The sequence below is a fragment of the Diadema antillarum genome, unplaced genomic scaffold (assembly GCF_040938485.1).
Source record: "Diadema antillarum isolate AM-2024a unplaced genomic scaffold, OU_Dant_1.0 scf00000072, whole genome shotgun sequence".
In the NCBI taxonomy this organism is placed as follows: domain Eukaryota; kingdom Metazoa; phylum Echinodermata; class Echinoidea; order Diadematoida; family Diadematidae; genus Diadema; species Diadema antillarum.
The window spans coordinates 4223737-4239055 of record NW_027270961.1 but is presented as its reverse complement, the minus strand read 5'-3'; the positions used below and the strand labels follow the sequence as shown (position 1 = coordinate 4239055).

General features: G+C 39.7%; 1 protein-coding gene across 1 annotated transcript in view; it reads left to right on the top strand.

The window, feature by feature from the left end:
* LOC139717169 (short transient receptor potential channel 4-associated protein-like) overlaps positions 1–15058 on the top strand; it is a 33467-nt gene extending 18409 nt beyond the window's left edge. Inside the window, exons 8-19 of the mRNA XM_071628670.1 lie at positions 87–149; positions 1188–1444; positions 4337–4521; positions 4920–5021; positions 6218–6301; positions 6989–7079; positions 7875–8015; positions 9753–9864; positions 10810–10919; positions 12380–12519; positions 13888–13954; positions 14894–15058. Coding sequence (XP_071484771.1) covers positions 87–149; positions 1188–1444; positions 4337–4521; positions 4920–5021; positions 6218–6301; positions 6989–7079; positions 7875–8015; positions 9753–9864; positions 10810–10919; positions 12380–12519; positions 13888–13954; positions 14894–15052 — 1511 coding nt within the window. The 3' untranslated portion in view covers positions 15053–15058. The remainder of the gene's footprint in view (positions 1–86; positions 150–1187; positions 1445–4336; positions 4522–4919; positions 5022–6217; positions 6302–6988; positions 7080–7874; positions 8016–9752; positions 9865–10809; positions 10920–12379; positions 12520–13887; positions 13955–14893) is intronic.
* Positions 15059–15319: the final 261 nt, after the last annotated feature.

The following is a 15319-nucleotide window of genomic DNA, read 5'->3' as shown; positions in this document are numbered from 1 at the left end:
GTTCTATGCAACAGGACCCAGTTGTGCTCAGCTATGACCTACTGTATCTCATTACTGTTTGTTTGTCTTTTTCTCCCCCCTTGCAGAAACTGTTGTGGAACTCCCTGGCTTTGTGGAAAAGCTTGTGAGGATTGCATGCAAATCTGTTGGTGAGTGAAGAAATATTGAAACACAATTTTGAGTTTACCTTTTTCTTTCAAGCCTGGAAGTGTGATTGTACAAGGACAGGTAGCATAAACTTGATGGGACTGGCTCTAAATCATGATTTTAGAATTAAATGTCAATGTTAAATGAACAATAATATTGGAATTGCTGCGTACATATTCTGTGTGACATTTATGTAAATCAGAAGTCTTATTCGTTTGTTGGTTGTCTTTTTCGTGAATATTTTATTATTATTATTTTTATTTCAATCAGTAGAGCACCGGGCTAGCATCCGGAGGTCTCGGGTTCGAATCCAGATGAATTCCCATTTTCTTTGCTCATTTTTCCACTAATCAATTATATTCTCTTCTGGTCAGTTTCCCTCTGTTTGCATTTGTTGCATACTCAAAAAGCTGCATCATTTTGGTGATCTCTCACATTTATCCCCAAGTTGAATTATCCTTTGGGTCTATGCCAGGTTTAAGTGTGTGCGTGTGTGTCACACACAAACACACTGCTATAGCTTCTGACCATCCGAGCATTGAGAATTTAGGATTTCTGGGACGAACACTGAACTAGGGCTTTCTATAGCTCAGTCAGTAGAGCACCGGGCTAGCATCCGGAGGTCTCGGGTTCGAATCCCGATGGAATCCCATTTTCTTTGCTCATTTTTCCACTAGTATTTTATTAAATGTACATTTACCAAATGAGGCATATCTATAACATAGTACAGATAGCCAAATGAGGCATATCTATAACATAGTACAGATAGCCAAATGAGGCATATCTTTAATATAGTACAGATAGCCAAATGTACTTTCTATCATATAACATGCTGCCACAAAAGTATTTTTTCCTCACATGGAGTATCTTTTGAAGACGCATGTTGAGCTTGAAATATCAAGAAGTATAGTGTAGGAAGAGAATTTAGTGCTCATGGTCATTATCACACCTGACATATTGGAAATCGTGGTATAATTATATTCCCCATCTCTGACCCTATCTCCATATTGATCTTGCTCTTTCTGTCCATCTCTCTACAGCCGAGCCTGATGGAGTGACCGACGTGGACGCCCTCTTCTCCCAAATTGACAGCTGGGTGACGTGGCTGGACAGCTCGCTGGCCTTTGATGCCCTGGCTGAGGTGGCCAACGAGGATGAAGGAGTCTATCTCAACCTGCCCCTCCACGACCTCTCCCTACCCCTACCAGATTCCCTGAAGACCATGCATGAGGTGGTCTACAAGGTGGAGGTCCTCCATGTTCTTTGTCTGCTCCTTGGAGGCAAACAGAGGCACAAGGTAAGAGCATGCTGTACTGTCTGACCTTACCCCAGGATAAATGAGAGGTCTGCTCTGATTACTGTATACGTCGAATATTTAGCGAGGTTTTTATTTTCATGAATTTTGCAAGTCAGGTGCTATTCATGAATTTAAAGACACACAAAAATATTGACTCTGATCCCTACATGAATGTGACGTGCATGCATACACACACTTCCCCATTCAGAAGTGTGCTCCACGATCACAAATTTTAACCACTAGCGAAATCGTCCAGAAGTCCCAATTCACGAAAAATTAGTCTTGCTAAATATAAGGTGTAGACAGTAATTACAGCTGTTAGCCGCATTTACACCTACTAACATCGCGATTTTTAAAATCGCAATATTTTGGTTCCACCGTTTACACTTGCGCAAAAGCATGCGAAGTTTGAGCTTCACGAAACATCACAATTTTTTCGGTAGTGCGCATCGTAATTTACCTCTTTTCAACATGGTAGCTGAGTGGAAGCACGCGCTATTCTGTTCGTTTTCACTGCAGTGCAGTATATTTTGATCACAGCTAGCTGGTTGGAACGTTGAGCCAGGGCTTTTTATCAGTTCAATGCACACATAAATTTGTGTTTCTCGAGACTGTTTACTTACGGTAAAACTATATAGCTTACTATATTAGATCACAATGCAATATACGTAGTAGGTGTGTAAAACTTCATCTAAGTATGGAAAAGTTGATGACAGCAGCATTCAGGAGGAATGACGGAATTGAGAAGTACAACTTGGAAGTTAGGACTGGTATTTTATCAGGCGACAGCAAGAACTCACACTTGTTACGTACTCCTGTATTCCACAAACAACGTATATCGAGAGCAGTATGGGCACTCCCACAATCAACGCATTTCTGGGAGAACATTATTTTGTTAGTCTTCACGGGGTGATGATACCTGGTTGGAGAACTTCAGGTTTGCTACTAGTAGTAGTTTTCACGTACTAGTTTCATCAGGGAGAGGGAGGTGAGAGACCACGAGCTGATAGAGGATCGGCCGTTTAGACCTGTACACTGTACCGTGTACTAGTACTCTGGCCAGTGACCGACGTACTCTCTACACGTACACATTCCAAAGAGGGATCGGGAGCGCGCGTAAACTCCCGGTGCAATCCGATACCGAAAGTCACGTGATGAAAAATCGCGATATTTCTCCAGCTTGGGTTTACACTCGCTAACTTCGCCTCAAACTTCACGATGTTTAAAAAAATCGCACTCCGGCTGGCGATTTTTCTGGCAATGTTTCGAGGGAGTTTGGGTGTAGTTGCCTAGCAACTTGCACCCAAATGTCGCGATTTTTCCAAGCAAGTGTAAATGGACCTAATGATGGCAGATTGTCACAAGATATTCCTCCTTGGATGGGAGTTTGCATCTATGTAGCCTGGAAGATGAACATGATTTATTAAATGGGTTCAAGATTATAGCCAATCAGAAGCATCAAAATGAGTCACGTGTGCATCGTTATTTTCTTACTAGTATGTCCAAGCATGCAAAATGTTTTGCAGCAAAAAGCATATCTGCACATTCACTAATGTCACAATGTATATAATACTTCAGTGTTTTGAAGATTTCTTCAGACTTCTTGGCTTTTGAGTAAGTTCTACATGTAGCTGACTGGTATTCACTCAATAACATAAATGAAAAATAGTTCATAGACCAATTTTATAAAACAAATAATGCATAGGTTTAATTTTGTGACTTAAGTGGAGATGCAGCTCACTCTCGGGTGTTCACAATGTTGCACTATTGTAAATACCCTCCAGGGTGCTGCATCTCCAATAACGCACTCTCACCTATGCATTATTAACCCGTTGAGGACGGGCTGATTTTGCTACAACATGCATTTCCCATAGACATATGCCCGAGTATACTCGGGACTTGTCCTCAACGGTTTAACAGCATGAATGATATGTAATTGTATGTCCAGAGGCAAGGCACACGGTGTTGTCATAGTAGATCAGGCCCTGGGCACAGTAGCAGGTGATTCTTGGTTCAAAGCCTGTCCAGGGCATACACCTTTGGACGATGATAATACTCTAGAGCCAGGTGTAATAGTGGATGTCCAGCGTAGCTGGACATTTGACTGGCAAAATTGGACAACTCAAATTTATTTTTTTTAACAGTGATTTATGAGCAAACGCACTGTATGGTTTTGTCCTTGTAGCTTACATTTCTGGTGATATGTAGAAGCAAAAACATGAGCACACAATTTACTACACTACCTGATCGCATGATCAAGCGATGATGAAAGGCGACACCCCCTGCATGTTATTTTGATCTCAGTAATGGTATGCTGCCCTCTGTGGACAATGACAGTACAGTTTTCAATGTAGAGCATACAAAACCAGCAGCCAGAGCAGGAGCCTTAGCCTTTGTTGTTGAGTGATTTTGCTTTTTTGCTCAGGCATTAACTATGTGTCTAAGTCCAACATGACAGCCATGGTGACATGATGGAGATTAAGGGGATTAGGTAATCTCTATTCATTCCTAGATAGCACTCCACAGGATGTGCTATAAGGCGAACAGAGCACAGTGTGGGTGAAAGAGCGACTTCCTCAGTTGAAGGTTTTTGTACTGCAATAATGTTCTATTTGTTGATATCCATAAATTATGTTCATTCGCTCGTATTTATTTTGCTTCTCAAATCAAATCAAATCATAATGAATGACATGGGTGTGACAGTTTTAAACAAAACAACCAAATGACAAAGGAGCTATACAAAAGTGCAGTTTATACTACATGCATAACGAAAATCTTTGTGAAACATTTACAGTTGCATATAATATATATAATATGCTGATTTAAAGAGGTTGCTGTTGTGCTGATGTACCCTGATTCAAAGCCTTAACCCTCTGCCAACCTTTCCCCAAGGTACATGAGGTTTTAGCACAGTGCAAGCTGATGCCGGGACTCAATGCCCTCTTCGACAAGGTCATATGGCGATGCATCCTCCGGGCCCCCATCCATGGTGCTAATGAGAACTGTGACTGCAGCCCTGAAGTAGCACTCAAGGTTCAGTTCTTGAGACTCCTACACACGTACTGTGACCACCATGAGTAAGTTATTAATTTACTCCTTCTTTTTGTTGCTATTCTTATGATGATAAAATGGTGGTGGTGGTGGTGGTAGTGGTGGTGGTGATGATGATGATGATGAATAATATCATTATCGTTAATTATCATTATTATTATTATTATTTGGCATTATGACTAGAAAAATAAAGAGATCCATTGCTTGATGGTGTTTCTTGTAGTCTTGCTATTCCCATACTAATGAGGAAATTCTAATATAAAAAATCCCCACTTAGTGACTTGATCAGCATATCGGGTCACAATTCTTCAACATCAAAGTTTGTTCAGATCTTCAGATGTACGGGTTTTATGATGAAAACTGACTGACAACAGATGATATCATGTTTTGAGTTGAACATACTCTTTGCTCCACCCCACTGCAGCAACAAGTACCTGATCATGACGAGGCATGAGGTCAACGACCTGAACCGAATATCTTCCAGTGCTAGCATCCCTCAGCTGGAGGCTGTCAAGAAGGTTGACAGGTGGGCGTCATCTGGCTCAGATCCTGGTCAAGTTTTACCATTGTCAGGGGTGGATCCAGGAATTCTGTAAAGAGGGGGCGCCTTTACAAAATAAGAGGGGGGGGCGCATGCACCCCCCAATTTTATCGTTTTATTTGTTTTGTTTTAGCAAAGAATGAAGGGGGGGGCGCGCACCCGGTGCGCTCCCCCCTGGATCCGCCACTGATTGTGAAAGTGGAAATACATTGCACAATGAAAATATTGCACTTTTTCACAATTTTGCAGTTGTTCATACATATAGATACTGTTATTTTGGTATACAGATATTTTTGCGAGATGTTGTTTCTGCGAATTGACACAGAGGCCTTCATAAGCGCACTACTACCTGAGCGTATGGTGACGTTTTCGCGTGCTGTTAAATTCGTGGTCCAACTGTGATTTGTGAAATTTACGAAAATTAAACCCTCGCAAAAATAACAGCTTATACAGTGGATGATCAAGGGCACTAATTAAACAATTTAAGAAGTTTACCGCTGCCATGGCGGTTCAGGGTTTTGGCCAATGCCATGCAACAAGACTACCAAAGATGTACAGAACTGTATGTAAACTCAAATACATGTTCTGCAAATATCACTGCATGTATTCATATCTCAACATGAAATGAAAACAAAAATGTGCTAAGTGTCACTTTGTACTCGTTTTCTTTTACAGGAAATATGTGAAAAATGACAGAACTGCAAGTAGGTGCCTTATTTTAGTGGGATATATCTGGCATACACAGATCCATTGCTTATTGCTTTACAAATCCACCAAAAATGTTTTGCAAAGTGTCCACATTAGTCAGTATTCCCAGTACTGTAAAAGTGGAAATTTTCACGGTGTTGAAATTTTCGCGTATTTCGCGCAACCAGAAAACTAGCGCGAAAAATAAAAGCACGTGAATATTTTTGCTTGCCGTATGTTCCAGTAGTTGATGTCTTGAGTTCACGGAATTAAAAACTACATGCGAAAGTCTTCTTGCCAGGCCATGCGCAAAAAAATTAGTTTGCCCGAAAATATCCACTTTTACAGTATTAGTCAATCACGATGACCCATTGATTTCTATAAGAGAGTCATTCAAATACGTAGACTGCCAAGGATTCAAATGACATTATAGCCACCTGTGTGTAGAGATGGATGTGGTCTAATGACCTTGGCATTATGTGCACCATCTTCAGGTCATTGCTGTGCCAGGGCCAGAAGGGGATCCTCACCAAGCTAGTTGACGTCATGAAGACTGAGCCTCGGGACTCACCATTCAGGTATGGACGCTTGACCAGTCATCTGTACATGATGACGTCCAGTCCAGTCAAATAACATTTGCACCTCCAGTATTAATGGTGGAACTACATCATGTATATACTGTGCAATAACCATATGCACAAGCATGGCAGATAGGACACATTATAAAGATGGACCTTTCACTCTCTGCAATTTGAAAATTTTGATAGCATTAAGGCAACCAAGAATCTCATTTGAGAGATCAAATTTGTACCAGTTGTAATTTCTAAATTCTACCTTCTCTCAAGTGTACACCCATCTGAAAAAACAGTCTATGGTAGAAAATGAGATTATGATTGAGTTCAAATGTATATGAGGGTAAAAGGACTTATCATCACTGGGGCAACAAGACCTCGTATCTACAAAATGTAAATTGTTCAGGAGAGCAAAAAAAAACAAAACAAAAACATGGTAGCCAAAGCACTTTATCAAATGGGATAGCCTTCACTTTGACATGCCATGGTGGCTTCATTTTTACATAAGTCAGCTAGGATTTGAACAGGACATTTAACTGATTATCTGACCATTAATCCAAAAAAGTCATTTTCACCAAAATTTGAAGATACAAGGTCTTGTCACACCAGCGACGTTATGTTCTGCTTTAATCTGGTTTCAAAATTTTCATGATGGATATGTGACCCTTTCTTGGTGTTGTGATGTTTTTGCAGGTTTTGGATGGCACGAGCCATTGAGAGCTTCTTGAGGGGAAAGACGTCGTATGCAGACCAGACCTTCCTACTGAGGAAAGGCCTCCTGGAGGTAGGATATAAGCAGAAGCTGCACTAATATGAGATATGGACCAGCCCTGAGAGGCTGTATTGTGGTATATTGCCTGAGTGTAGAACATGTCGCATTTGATGTGTGTAGCTCTGTCTAGAGTATTATTCTTCCATGCACAATAAAGACAAGACATCTGCATAACTACGTCCTCACATTTGATGTCAAATGAGAACATAAGAGTTTGAGCAGTATAAAGATATATTGCCTGTTTCTCAACATTGTGATTGGATTGTGATTTCTAGTATTTGGATTCACACATCTACATTTGCCGTATGTGGTAACACTCTTCTCTTTTAAGTTCTCAGTTTGTGGAAAGCAGGTAATGAATTGGGATCGTGGTCTCTGTTCTGTACATATAACATATTACTCTGACATGGACTTTTAGTTGTCTAGTGGTAATCGGCAGACAATGGAAAGAGTGGTGTACACAGTATGGCAAGACACGGTCACACGAAAGTGATTTAACCAATCACTGTAAACCTCGATGTGAAGGGATACTAGCTATCACACTTGCCATTGAAACTCTGCTGTATTAACATTTGACTAATATGATTTTGCTGAAGATAAAGATAACAACATGCAAACAATGTTCTGTGCTTTACTGTTTTAGCTGTCTGAAGAGTGAATGTTAATTTGAAACAAAAGAACAACCATCAAACAAATGTAGAGAAATGGATAGTGTGTGCAACATAACAAGTATGAGCATCTCTTTGCAACTTGAAGTGAAGACCTGAGTGGTGTAACTCCTTTCTCTGCTCTCTATCCCTTGTTCAGCATGTTGTCCAGTTCATTGTGAGTAGTGATCACCACTCTAAGGAGGTGCTTCAGAGCTACTTTGACCTCATGGCTGAGCTGATGAAGTTCAACATCCTGGCCTTCAAGAGATTCAACAAGGCTATCAGCTCAGAGGAACAGGTAGGTCCCTCACCCCTAGGTCCAGGATACCTCAGCAGACCTCCCAGCCATTCTGAACATGGAGGAAGGAATCTGAATTTTGACTATTTTCAGCTGTTATTTCAATAGGAATTTCCTATTTTTCTTGATTTTACCACACACTTCCATGGGAACTGCTCTTTCTTTTCTACCTTTGAGCCAAATTATCCTTTTTTTTTTTTTCATTCTTAAAAGGGTGGGAGGTCTGCCTCAGACTCAAGTTGGACCTTTTAAAGACAGACTAGTAGTTGAAAGCAAAGTCCTTAACAGTTTGTGTTGGGGACCTGTCGTGACTTAAATGCCACAAGACATCCACTCTGCACCTTACCAGTGCCTGTAATTCTACCTTTAAACATATATATAAATGGATAAATATATGAGAGAGAAAAGAACAGATTCAGTGTCTTGATACATTTGGGCAGATGCTTTACCAAATGAATTAAGCTTATGAGTTTGAAAGATTAGATTTCCCGGTTCTCATGAAGAAAATTAGGGATATGAAGTGAGGTAGTGAGTACAGTCATTTTGTTGTAAAATCAGTTGACTAGATTGTGCAGGTTTCACAATGGTCCACTTCCAAAGTATGAGATGCAAGCAAACTTTGGATTAGCCTAGATTGAGAGTGATACATAAGCCTTAAAAACAATTAAGGCTTAGGGATTATAGCAAATCCCTACAAGTTACCGTCTGTCAATGTGATTAGACATGACATGCTTTCAAGCACATGGGACTCCCTGGTGTGTCATGTATATTAGCCATCAAGTTTCTACATTATGTTTTTATTGAATTCTATAATACTAGGTGTGTGTGTGTGTGTGTGTGTATCTTTGGATTATTTTTTATGGTCACTAAGAATGCAGAACGCGGGAACCATTGGCTTTAAGTGCCGTCTGAGGGCCAGGTTATGAGGACAAAGTGTTTGCAAAGGGTAGAACCCTGGCTGTGGATTTGAACCAGGAACCTCATAATTAAAGTCCACTGTCTTATCCACAGAGCCACAAAGGTTCCTCATTCAAATGATGGCCAACTGAGTGTCCAGATAGAAATGTTAGCATATCAGCAAAGCTTGCCAGATATTTAAGTGATTTTGCCACATATATAACCAGAATATTTGTGTGCTTAAAACTTTGGCTAAATTTGAGAGGAGCCAGATTCGTGGCAGTTTTTTTTTTTGACTACACAATGCACTGAATACCAGTGGCAATTTCGCGAAAGTTTCATGCTGTGAAAAAGACTGTCAGCTCCAATTTCCAAAATTTTCATGCTGAGAATGTTTCTAGTTTTACAGTAAATTTGGGGCAAGAATGGGAGGGTAACTAATGGCAAGAATATTACATGGCAAAAACTGGAAGAATTTTCTTGAATCAAACTAGAGGATGATGGTTTGATTTGATGTCCTGTACTTCCGGTTAACTGCACAGAATTGTGACATCTCAATTTCCATTACTAAATATTATGATTAGTGAGATTAATGTTTACTGTGAAGATGTGTCCCGCAAAGTAAAAGCCAAACTCATAGTGTCCGTTTCTACAACGGGGAATTAATTACAATATTTGATTCTTGTGAAACAATTCAGTATGGTGTCTACAATACTTGCTCTCTTACAACTGTAATGTGTGACATGCCAGCGGATGAAGTAATTGGATGTATGACGTGTCTTAGCCCAGCATCACACATTGACAAGTAGTGCTGTGCATTTATACCTTTACCCTCCACAGTTCATGAAGTTCATGGACCTGGTACACAAGAACATTGTAGACTCCAACATGTTTGTGCGGTGCCTGGCTCTCACCATCGAGCACTTTGAGAAGGAGCAGCCAGAGAACTATGGTAAGCCAAAATAACAGTAGAAATACTGTCAAAAAAAAAAATAAATAACTGTAGAAATAACACAGCTGCCAATTCTCCCTGACTGCTCATTAGGCTCCCTGAAAAGTTGAATATATTCCCATGTCTTGACAATGGAATGTAAAAGCCTCCCCGATTTTAGAATCATTTTCACTAGTAGAGATGCACGTGATACACAAGTATCTCCCTGCTTGCTTTGTGGAACCTGTGTGTTTCTGATGCGTAATTGTTGGCGGTCCTGGATTAAGTAGTCCAGAGTAACAAGACGACATTTAGATTTAGATGAACGGATGTAGAGCCAGTTAGCGACTTTTGTCAATTTATACATGAAACCTGAATGAACTACTCCAAAGAGTGTCCTTGGAGTAAAAAATAGCATTCTTGCTATTTCAGTGTCTGTTGAGACTAACATACTCTTTATGTTCAGCATACATGCTGTTTGTCACCTGACAGTTCTTTGAAGAAAGAAAAGAATATTTCTACCGTCTGCCGCAGTCACTTGTTAATCTCGCTTTCTTCCATTAGAAACTTCCATTTTCATGATCAGTGCATACTCAACTGAAGTAAAGAGTGCTATATTATGTTTATTGTTAGGGAAGTCTGATGTGACTAATGGAGCACCCAAAGTAGAAATTGATTTCTGGTACAAGATAAGATGTGGGATTATTACAGTTACAAATGAATACCCCACCCAAGTATCAAAAAGAAATTTAAAAAAAATATAAAATAAAAAGATAAATAAAAAAGGGGGAGGGGGACAAAGACAAAAGCAGCAAATTTTTTCTACTGTTTTGAGCCTCCCAAGTGAGCATAAAAGATGCATGGCATGTTTTTTTGGATAGTGTCATACACTGTCCACTTCAATATCCGCTGTTGTATAGAGATAAATGTGAATGCGTGTTTGTGTTTATTGTGTGATGTCCACAGAGTGGGGTATCCAGTCATGTCGCCTCCTCCAGTTTATCTCCAAGCGAGAAAACCGTCTCCACTTCCTCTATAAACTCATCAACATCATCCATGTGGAAATCCTGACACAGGTGAGTGAATGGATTAATAATGGTAAGGGTGTTGATGCTGCTGCCTTCTTTTTTTATGCCTCTGCCACGAAGTGTCGCCGGAGGCATTATTTTTCCATATTTTAGAATTGAATTGACCCATGCCATAGTAGCAGTCATGAATTAGTCCCGAAGAAGAGGAGATGAGGTATTCTAATCACTGTGAACCATCTGCAGACTGCCTAAGGCACTTGTTTGTAAACATGCTTGGAATCTTTTCCATGTTGTGTGAGCTTGTTTGATTGGTTTTGGTTGATTATAACACAAGGATGAGATGGTTAAATTTTGGTAGTGGTCTGGGAATTTTTATGAATTTTTAAAGGATTTTTTTTTTCTTTTGGCAAATAGGGTCAATGAACTTGGGAGTTTAAGCCGCGCGTATTTGAGGTTTGCATATGCACACTAAAACGCATGCTCTGCTTGAGGCACCGTGCAGCAGGAAGCTGATGAGGTAAACACAAGGTTTCATCGGGATATTGGGCGATTTTCAGCATGCTTGTATGGGCGGAAGTTAGCTGCTTGACGAAGGTCTATGCTCTCCGAGTGCTTTTCTAGTTCACAATTTTATTATCACCGTTGATGGAGTGCTGCCCCACCCACTATTGCATTTGAATGAGAAGCAACTGATAACAAAGTTGTAATGAACAGACCTGTAAGGTTAGAGTCCTCCGTTACAAACACAGGACAGCAAGCTACTTCATCTGGCCACTCGTCTCCCTGAGACACTGAGAGGTCTGTCTCCAGTTTGATCCCCAGTGGAGACCTCTCTGAAGACAATGTATAGTCTTACTATGCCACTCTTCTCTCTTTATTAGCAAACCTGTGCTGTCTCTCAGATTAGCGCATAAAACGCAAGTCCCGTGCGAGGGAGTCACAACCCATGCACGTAGGAGATCCTCTTCACAGCTCTCAGAGAGCAGAATGACGACTCAGTGAAGGGGCTGCGTTCACACGCGCACTGACAAATTTGTGAATGATGCCCACCCCTTGTGGTTTGCCCCACATAGGGGAGATATTCAGCTAGAGTTGTTGTAGGAGCAATTTCACAAACTGTTATTTGGATGAACTGTGTCATATGATCCAGACATGTTTAAATTTGGACGCTCATCTGAAGCAATGAGTACCAACTGCACATATAAATGGACTTTTTAACCTATTTATTGTTGACTTTAAATTGTAATGCTCATTTCTAGACTGTGATTGCATTTGTGTTCTTTGCTACCTTTATTTCTTTCCTGAAAGTTTATGTGCATTATTATAGCCTATACAAAAATGAAAGTGGAATCTAAATAAGTGATTCAAAACATTCAAAACCTGTTGGACAGCAGGAGAGGAAAATGTCTGTTTCATTGCTGGACTCTCGGCAAGAAATAGAATGACACATCTTCTTTTTTTTCTTTGTTTGTTTGTTTTGGACACTGATCTTACTTTGGGCACTCCAGGAAAATGTTAGCTGTCTGAACACCACCATCATCTTCCTGATGTTTGCTGACCGCATTGGGGAGCTTGCCCGCTACCTTTGTGACCTGCGCACTGAAGAGCAGCGACAGTGTAGGCCTGGCTTTCTCCTGCAGAACTTTAGGTGAGAAGAGTCTTACTCTACAGGAAGAACCAGACTTTGTCTTTGTTTCTGTCATCACTTCTTTGTATGTCTGTATGCATACATTAATGACAGGCATGCCCTTATCCTAGCCATATGTTGATATGTTGTAAATCTATAGACTGTTAAATGAGGTTTAGCAGCAGCATGTTTCAAGCCTGTTACATTTTCATCCTGTTTGACTTGAAAATATGATTTTATTTTTTTCTTATACTCTTTACCAGAATAACATGGGTCAGTGTTCAGCACAAACTTCACATTCATTGAGCAATGATAAGCTTCATGTTGCATTTGTTGGACACTGAAGATATATTCCATTCGCATGAAGATTAAAGAAAAAAAATCAAGTTCAAACTTCAAATGATACTTTATTACCATGAACTTAATAATGCCTGTATTGCTGTCCAAAGATTACCACTTCAAATGATACTTTGTTACCATGAACTTAGCAATGTTGGTATTGCTATCCCAAGATTACCATGATCAGTTTGAAAGCTAGAAAAAGTTACCCCATCTTTGTCTTTTTGGTTGTTGTTTTTAAAATGTTTTCCAGTGAGGACTACAAGCATTGTAAGGAAAGTCTAGAAAAAAAAAAAAACTTTCCCTTTCTTTGAGAATTCAGCATGCATGAATGAAAATATATTATCTTTATGCACTCTTCATGTTTTTCCTGTAATTTCTGTAATCTATGAGCTAATCCCTTAGCAAGGTCAAATTTAATTTTGTCAAGACTATGAGCTCATATGTATGTAGTGCAACAATATAAGACAAGCAGTCTCTGACTGATGTCATATCATTTCATTTATTTTATTTCTAACAAAATGTAATTAGAGTATAATGTTAACATTTACATAGTTTACAAAATCATTGCATCAGTATAATAAAGGAAATACTATGAAGAGAAATACATTCGAACTTTTGTAACTGTACCAAAACAAAGTTGTTGGAAATGGAGGGGACTGCTGAAAAGCAGGGCTTGTAGTTTGCAGTCCTCTCATTAGCAGTAACTAATTACTAAACTGATAGAACTAGGGCAGATTGCCTTAAAAAAGGAAAAGAAAGATATAGAAGAAATGGGTCCTACTGGTTTTGCGTGTATTTCAGATTTACTGGTGATATCTGAAGGGATATGGGGTATGCTGAAGCAAAAATAAAAACAGGTTGCTAGAAGACAGAGCGGCTCGGTTTTATACCTGGCAAGAAATGGGAAGGATTCCTCTACAAGAGGAACAATCTGTTTCATCTAATTCCTCTGATAAGCTTGAGGAATTACTTTCATTCATTACTTTTGCCATTCTATGATGTTTTCTGTTATCATTGCTGCAATGCTTGTATTGTTTCTCACCACAGAGAATTGCTGTTTTTCTGGCAAGAACACTATCTCCACAAAGACAAGGACTGCAGTGCCCTAGAAAAGGTAAAAATAAATCTTATTTTTTATATATCTACAACTCTGATAAAACTTTAATCAAACATTAACTTGAACAATCAGATGAGGCAATTTTCATACAGAATTGAGATAATGAGGTGGAAAATTAGTCAAATATTGTTATGTATTATCATTACATGAATGTGTAAAGTGACTGGACCAAAATATAGTCTTTGTAAGAGAAGAGTAACCTTTATGACACTCCTCTATAACCTAGATGTTTTTTAAAGGTTTTTCTTGTGCCACTTTATGAAGCTGCATGATTTTTCTGCAATGTGGGACGGTGTATTGTGATGAGTGGCTGTTATTACAAATTGCATATTTTGGGGGCGTCTCTTAGAGATAAGAGTTTGACAACACAAATGAGGAAATTGTATGAATATCAATACAAACTAGGATAGAAATTGAGTTGCTGGAAAAGAAGTGTGAAGCCATTGTTTGGTAATATTTCCAGTTTGAAAGATCTGAACCTCTCAGTCTTCCATGGTCTTTTAATATTTCTAATATTGTGTAAAACTGAAGCTTAACAAAAAACAAACAAACACACACACAGCAAAATGTGGTTGAAAATAGTCTTTAAGTGCTTTGAAAAGTGAACATGCAATGATAATTAGATTTACCTTGATATTTATTATGGATGGTAAAATTAGGATGAACCATTTCAGAAACAGTTTGAAAGTATTGTGATATTTGTTTATATCTTCACAATAACAACATACTTTTCAAATCTGTATGCTCGAATATTTTTTCATCCAGTTGAACATCATTATGCAGCTAGATCTGCAGAGTTCAGTAATTGTTGAAAATTGAGCCACCACAAAGTTTCACAGCATCCTTGTGATGTCAAGATGTCTACATTTAATTCACTGCCTTGGTCCCCTCTCTGTCTCCACCTTCCTCCCCTTCCCTCACATCTCCTCCTCCCAGAGCTCCTGCATCAGTTTCTCCAAGTGGAAGGAGATGGTCAGCCTGCTGGTCTGCACCAACACCGACTCCATGCTGACCGTGGCTCACTACCTGCACATGGATGACCTCTTGCCGTACAGTGACCCCCAGCAGGTACCCGACCCACTCCGCACCAGCTGAGGACAGGGTGATGAAAGACAAAGGAAGACATCCTCATACCACCCCGTGGTTACTATGTTACCCCATCCTCCAACCCATTCTAAGTTTGTGCCTCCACCCTGAAATGTGCAGGGGGCATTTTTGCGTTGTGCAAAGTATGTTGCTTTAGGAGATTTAGCAGATTATGATTTCGTAATTTCCGTGCCCAGTCTTAAAATTTTGATATGTGTTGGTGTTACTGGTCACTGGTCATCATCCCTACAGATGACGGAGCTCTGAGATAAATGA